Here is a 7,572-nt window from a genome sequence, read left to right as displayed (position 1 = left end):
GATGTGATATGGCATTTGATATGTTCTGATGATATTATGTGTGTGTGATATGATGTGTCTGGAGATTGTACGGAGATTTGAAAACTTCCGGAGCTATGATGTGTTGTGGCACCAGCGTCGGGGGGTGACCACGTTCCTAAACCTTATACATGATTTGATTTGCATTTGTACGTTCGCCTCCCGCACAGGTTTGCTTTGTTTGCGATAACGGTGTGTTTGTTCCTTCTGACTCCCGCTGTGTTTGTGATTTCTGTACCCTCTGCTTTACATACTCAGTACTTCTCCCGTACTGACCCCCGTTTCTTCGGGGGCTGTGTTTCATGCCCGCAGGTACAGAAGCTCGTTTGGGTGGTCCTCCGATTTAGGCTACTCAGTCTGCTGTGTTGGAGAGCTCCCCTTGATCCGGAGCCTACTTTTGGTACATATCTTTTGTTGTGTCTGTATTCTGTATACTTGGATGAGTGGGTACGGCGGGGCCCTGTCCCGTCCAATGTTCATATGTCTTATGTTCTGTTTTGTCTAGAGGCCTGTAGTCAGATTTGTGGGTCGTGGGTCCGGTGTGTTCGTATGTGAGTCTGCTTTGTGTTCTTAAGCGGCCCGTACACTACTATGGCCAAGTCGGCCTCTGATTTTGTATGTATGTGTATGCTTTTGGGGGCGATGTACATTCCGCCACCCCTCTGAGTTCGGTTGAGTTTGAATTGCGATGGTCTGGGTGTGAGTTCGTTTGGGGTGTCCCTGTAGGGCACCAGTCGCGGCCCACGGGGCTGGGTCGTGACAAAAGTGGTATCAGAGCGGTTTGTCCTCGGAATGTCTACAGGCCGTGTCTAGTAGAGTCTTGTTTATCGATGTGTTGTGCACCACATCTATAAACAGGAAGCTACAGGACATCTAGGATGATTGTGTTGCCTTTTCTTTGAAATCTTAGATCGTGCGATAGAGCTGTGTTATTAGGGTCATTCTGATCTGACCCGTTGTTGTGTTTGCAGTGATGCCTCCGAAGAAGGCAACGGCGGCCCAGAAGGGCAAGGCGAAGGTGGGAGAGACCAGTCAGGCACAACGGGCTACTCGGGCTCGTATTTATGATTTGCCTGAGGTTACACCTCATTCTGAGGGGTCTGCTACACCCCCATTAGTACGGCCTGGAGCGGGACCCTCAGCAGCTCCAGAGGTCCATGTACCCGCTCCTGAGACTCCAGCTTCTCAGCCAGGGGCGGAGGATAGGACCCTGAGGGAGGCCGTACAGTTGTTGACCACGATTGTAGCCGGCCAGGCTCGCAGACGCGGGCGGAGGAACGATGATGATGAGGACAGGCGGGAAAGCCTGAGAGTTCGGGAGTTCTTGTTATGCGGCCCTCCAGAGTTTTTCGGGTCTAAGCCCGACGAGGACCCCCATGACTTCATTCGGGGGATGCGGCGTGCATTAGACTTGGTCAGGGCGTCAGAGACCGAGTCGGTTGAGCTAGCTTCGCATAGACTTCGGGATGTTGCCGCGCATTGGTATGAGACTTGGGAGCTATCCCGGGGTGAGGGCGCTCCTCCAGCTATGTGGGATCAGTTTGTGACTGCTTTCACCCGCCACTTTCTGCCCCCAGAGTTACGACGGGAGCGAGCTGATCGGTTTTTGCATCTGCAGCAGAGGGGTCGGAGCGTCCGTGAATATAATTTGGAGTTTGATTCCCTGGCCCGGTATGCCCCTGCCGTGGTGGCAGATATGACAGATCGGATGCATAGATATGTTATGGGGCTAGATCGTTACTTGATTGACGGTTGTATGGCGGTGTCATTGCAGACAGATATGGACATTGCCCGTCTACAGGCCTACGCCCAGGGGATGGAGAACCGGCACCGAGCAGATCGACCCAGTAGAGAGTATGATGGGAGACGGCCCAAGAGGGCCAGATCAGCAGGGTATTCTGGAGATTCCCGGGGCGGGCAGCCTCAGTATCAGTCCGGTGGGTACTTTCCTCCGTCAGGCCGGGTCACACAGTTTGCGGGTAAGAGGTTTGATGGAGCGGGACCGTCCAGGGCAGACCAGAGTTCCAGAGCCCCAGGTCCTCAGGCGAGCAGGGGTCCCAGTCAGTCTAGGCCACCCATACCCCAGTGTTCGTATTGTGGAAGATCGCACCCAGGTGAGTGCTTCAGGGCCACGGGGGCCTGTTTTGCTTGCGGCCGCCAGGGCCATATCATGCGGGATTGCCCGTGGGCAGGTGGTTCCGGTAGCGCAGCACCGCCGATGAGGTCCGCTGCTGGTTCGTCATCTACACCTTCAGCCACGCGCTCTACGGGGCGAGGTATGCCAGCACCAGCGGGCCGCGGTAGAGGCCGTGGTGGGGGTTCAGATTCTAGCGGTCCCTCGAACCGCATCTATGCTTTGACTGGTCGTCGGGACCCAGAGGCACCCCCAGACACAGACCCAGGTATACTACTACCCCCTTCTCTGAATAAATATGTGCAATGATAGGTTTGTACCTCAGTATTATGCGGTATTCTTTTTGTGTGTGTCAGTAAAAGTAGGGTAAGAATCCGAATTAATGAAAATATCCGAGGCAGTTATCTGTACATGTGGGAGGAAAATATATGGGAGTTGGAAGGCTAGAACGATAGACCACACAGCCAGAAAAGCAAACGACTTCTTTGGGACAAAGTGGGACCCGCTACGAAAAATTTCCGAAAATTTGCTAAGACCCCGTTTGGCCTAAAAACATTGCGTGACAAAGGTAGTGCGGGGCAATTGACGAAATTATATCAACCCTAACGCGTCAAAATACGTAAAAGATTCGGGGTTAAGCGTGCTCAAGCCAGAGCAATTCAGGGATGGGTGACCCCCTGGGAAGTAATGCAAAATTTTGCACAAGTGTAAGTATGATTAATGTAAATGAGAATTTGGGGTAACCAAGGATAAATAGAATGTGTGTGGAATAATTAGTGCCCTCGCGAGAGCCGCGCGGAACGAGGCGGACTAAATGGGCAAAAAGGAAAAGAGTATGACACCGCTTGGGAAATTGAACGAATTTGAATAACAGCCAGAGATGTTCGCCAGTAAGGTATGAGTGAGCGTGTGTATGTGTATGTGTGTGCGTATGATTTTTATTTTGTGCCTATGCGGGGTAAGAGCCGAGCCCCGGCAATTGATGTTGAGATAAATGAAAGGTGAGCAGTGTGAATGGATAGAATCTTTGAAAGAGTTGATACGTAAGACGCAAGGTAAATTGTGTAACGACCGATGAGTGAGTTTGCAAATAAAGAGGAAATTCTCATGAATTATTGGAGCCTTAATGTGAATGATTTGATCCTAAACTGACAATCTATCTGTGGTGCTTCTGCATTTCCGATTCCGATGAGGCTCTACCTAGTACACCTCTGTACCTCTGCGTTCGACTAGGTTCCCGTCCGATGAACCTTTTGTGCGTTTGATTCTGGATCCGTTTCTGTCTGGCACACCTCTGTGGGTCTGACTCTGGATATACATCCATCTGATATGCTTCGGTGTGTTTGATTTTGACCGCGCGTATGTTTGATATGTTTCGGTTTGTCTGATCACGACTCTGTATGAAACAATTCCGTATCTTTGGTTCTGATTTTGGGTTTGTTCGATGTGAGTCCGTACGTCTGACTTCGACTGTGAATCTGTTTGGTATATCTCTGTGTGTCTGATTCTGCCTACGAATTCGTTTGATACGCCTTTGTACGTCTGACTCCGATCTCAGATGTGTCTGATATGCTTCCGTACCTTCGATGTTGACTACGAATCCGTCCGCCATAGTTGAGTATGTCTGCCTCCGATTATGAATCCGTCCGGTTTTAGTTCTGAATTTGTTTGGCATGAAGTGTCTGATATGAAGTAAAGTGAGATTACGACTATGTGGTAAGGAAACTCAGGAGTGTGAAAAGAAAATGATATTGACGATGATGTTTGGAGAGCGTCCGTCCCTTACAAGAATATAGTGCAGAGTTCGGTGATTACGTAGAGTATGAGAAAATGTATTATGAAGGTATTTGAGTCAGTGATGTGAAAAATCTACCCTAGTATTGGTAAAGAAGACATGTCAGAGAAATCAATAAAGGACAACTATCAAGAGAACCCTCCCGGAGTAGTACGACACCCATAAGTTCGATTCAACATTCGAGGACGAATGTTCTTAAGGGGGGAGGAATGTTATGTCCCGTATTTTCGTATAACGGGAAATCAAGAAATAAATAAGACTTGTGTGTATTGAGGAAATAATTTGATTCAAGTTGCTATGCTCATGTTGATTATGAAATCATTGATGGCAAGACCTCGGGGAAGGCCGAGGGTAAATTTGGAATTTCGGAAATTAGTTCCGGGAATTTCTAAGCGGGATTTTTAAAGAATTGGACCAAGAAGGTTGGCCCAAGAATTTAGGCCCAAAGAGACCATGGTGGCCGGCCCAAAACATGGCCTAAGATCCATCTTAAGTGGTCATGTGCTTAGCACATGACCCTTTATCCATATATATCCACTTGCCTTTGGAATTATCAAGAAAATAGATCAAAAATCAAAGAACACAAAGAAAAGGGGTTTCGGCCACTAGAGAGAAAAAGAAAGAAAAATATCCAAGCCTTGTTGTTGTTTCAAAAATCTTGAGTTTTACATTGTGGTGAAGTGCTCAAGACGCTCTCCGACGTGATACAAGTAGTTCGGAGAAAGAGCGACGTTTGCGGCAAGTCGGAAACTCAAGAAAAAGGTAAGATTTTTATGTTTTAATGTTATGAAATGGATATGTATGTGTTGGTGATTGAATTAGTGTGAAGATTGTGGGTTGGGGTTGTGTTTGTGCATGACGTGTGCGTGAAAAAAAAGGGGTATGTTGGCCGTGAGTTCCATGTAGTATAAGACGTGGGAGTTTTATCTTGTTTAGTTTGAATAATGCGTTGTTATGACATTTGTATCGTAAATGAAGGTTTGGAGAATTGAATTGGTGTTAGAAAATGATTTCGGACGTTATCGGAAAAATGTATACCTTTGGGATATTGGTGTATATCATAGTATATTTATGACACTAAAGACCTTAAATAAGGTTTATGGTTGATGATAATGAATTTGGAATGAAACGACGCAAGTTAGAACGTTCGTCGTAACTTTTGGTGTTTTTGAATGAAAATTGGAAAGTAGTAAACTTTGGGGATGTTCGTATGTGATTTGGAACTTGTATGTAGTGTGTTTGAATAATTGGGAATGAATGAATGAATGGACTAATGTGGAAATAGATTTGGCATGTTGAAGTTGAATCAATAATTTTGCCAACTTATGTATTAAAGTGCAATTTTGAAGTTTATGTAATATGATTGTGGTTTGTATGGTTAATGATGTTTGGGTTGTTGTTGTTGTTGTATTTTGAGCCGAGCTAAGTCTCGGGGGTGTTAGATTTATAGGGGGAGTGCTGCCGAAATTTCGGTAGCCAAATATAGCCCAAAGACTAAAGTGTTGATTCTCATGAATAGTAACTGGTAAAAGTGACCATTTGCAGTTTCTGGACGAAACGGGAACTGCGATTTGAGGAGCGTAAGGCGCCAACCAGGTATGTAAAGCCTACCTCTTATTCTTTTGGCATGTCCTAGACCTACTAGGTAAATTTCGGAATCTCGGGAATAACTCTGCTCTCGGAAATCGAGGTTCAAGTTCGAGCACTATTCATTCAGCGCGATTGAAACCTTTTGGTCCCATTTGGGTAAAAGAACACTCGTACCTCCATAACTTGTGCTGTTGAGTCCGAAACTCTTCGAAACTTTTGTAAATGACTATATGAAGCCAAAAACCTGCGACTTGTGTCCGCCGCCTCAATTTGCCCCGAGGTGGGCCCGCGAGCCCCGAGGCTCCCCTTATTCGGTTTGTTTGATTCGTTTGTGTCTGTTTTAATCTGCGACTGTTTGTTTATGACCCAAGGATGCGTTGGAAACTTCCTGTGCCATTAATGCACGTTCTGTACTTTGGATGATGTGAGAATTCCGAAAGAGTGACTCATGAACAGTTTTCTTACGAATTTGACAGCTCGGAACTTCGTAACCTCTATATGCCTACTTTTATCAATCCGATTCCTACTTCGAGCCTCTTGGTGTCAGTGTATACTTATATGTAAATTATATGTTGAGTTCGGTAAATTATGTTTGATATGCATATGGTTTCTGCACTACTCTGTTCGTGCTGTCTGCTATGATTTCGTTCGTCGGTACCCGGGCCGACTTTGTGATCGTGCGCACTATGTTATATTCGGGAGTTATGATGTGTTACGGTTTCCGAGGCCTCGCCATAGGGCCGGTTACCGTTTATGGAGTTATGATGTGATATGGCATTTGATATGTTCTGATGATATTATGTGTGTGTGATATGATGTGTCTGGAGATTGTACGGAGATTTGAAAACTTCCGGAGCTATGATGTGTTGTGGCACCAGCGTCGGGGGGTGACCACGTTCCTAAACCTTATACATGATTTGATTTGCATTTGTACGTTCGCCTCCCGCACAGGTTTGCTTTGTTTGCGATAACGGTGTGTTTGTTCCTTCTGACTCCCGCTGTGTTTGTGATTTCTGTACCCTCTGCTTTACATACTCAGTACTTCTCCCGTACTGACCCCCGTTTCTTCGGGGGCTGTGTTTCATGCCCGCAGGTACAGAAGCTCGTTTGGGTGGTCCTCCGATTTAGGCTACTCAGTCTGCTGTGTTGGAGAGCTCCCCTTGATCCGGAGCCTACTTTTGGTACATATCTTTTGTTGTGTCTGTATTCTGTATACTTGGATGAGTGGGTACGGCGGGGCCCTGTCCCGTCCAATGTTCATATGTCTTATGTTCTGTTTTGTCTAGAGGCCTGTAGTCAGATTTGTGGGTCGTGGGTCCGGTGTGTTCGTATGTGAGTCTGCTTTGTGTTCTTAAGCGGCCCGTACACTACTATGGCCAAGTCGGCCTCTGATTTTGTATGTATGTGTATGCTTTTGGGGGCGATGTACATTCCGCCACCCCTCTGAGTTCGGTTGAGTTTGAATTGCGATGGTCTGGGTGTGAGTTCGTTTGGGGTGTCCCTGTAGGGCACCAGTCGCGGCCCACGGGGCTGGGTCGTGACACCGAAGTAGGCCTATCAACCATTTTCGCAAAACGTTCAAACCTTTAGTTTTTTCCACTAAAACTCTAATGATATGAGTCCAAACTTAGTTCCAAGATACGGGGTGTTACAATATATCCCCCTTGGGATCATTCGTCCTCGAATGATGGGTCTTGGTTAGGCATGGGACTGGACATGGCTTGAATACGTGAACATGAAAGAAACATGATATAAAACATAAGAGCTTGACATGGTTACGTGGGAACATGGTCATGGATCATGAGAACTGAATACGTGATTATACGGAAACATGTACATGGGGAACATGAAACTGAGTAGCGCCTACATGAATAAGAATCATGAAATATTTGTCCTCGATTTATGACTAGTGGTTAAGAATCGCTACTAACTCTGGAATCTACAAAATTTATGGCAGGACTTCCGTCATAATTCAGACCTTCACGACATTTCTCAAACGCCTGCCAGCTAACTAAAGTACCAACACGGAACTCAC

The 7,572-nt window shown here is 46.4% G+C and overlaps 1 protein-coding gene across 1 annotated transcript; it reads left to right on the top strand.

Annotated features, from left to right (window-relative positions):
* The first annotated feature begins 333 nt into the window (after positions 1 to 333).
* LOC132638468 (uncharacterized) lies at positions 334 to 6,472 on the top strand. The gene is made up of 2 exons (XM_060355334.1): positions 334 to 418; positions 990 to 6,472. Exon 2 carries the CDS (start codon positions 992 to 994, stop codon positions 2,459 to 2,461), a length of 1,470 nt encoding a protein of 489 aa, XP_060211317.1. The 5' UTR covers positions 334 to 418; positions 990 to 991; the 3' UTR covers positions 2,462 to 6,472.
* Positions 6,473 to 7,572: the final 1,100 nt, after the last annotated feature.

This window comes from Lycium barbarum, chromosome 4, assembly GCF_019175385.1.
Source record: "Lycium barbarum isolate Lr01 chromosome 4, ASM1917538v2, whole genome shotgun sequence".
Classification (NCBI taxonomy): Eukaryota; Viridiplantae; Streptophyta; class Magnoliopsida; order Solanales; family Solanaceae; genus Lycium; species Lycium barbarum.
The sequence above is the reverse complement of the archived record's forward strand: the minus strand, read 5'-3'. Positions and strand labels throughout refer to the sequence as shown.

What these genes read in the sequence shown, in the direction of transcription:
- LOC132638468 (XM_060355334.1), top strand. Translation starts at nt 992, where the DNA reads ATGCCTCCGAAGAAGGCAACGGCGGCCCAGAAGGGCAAGGCGAAGGTG.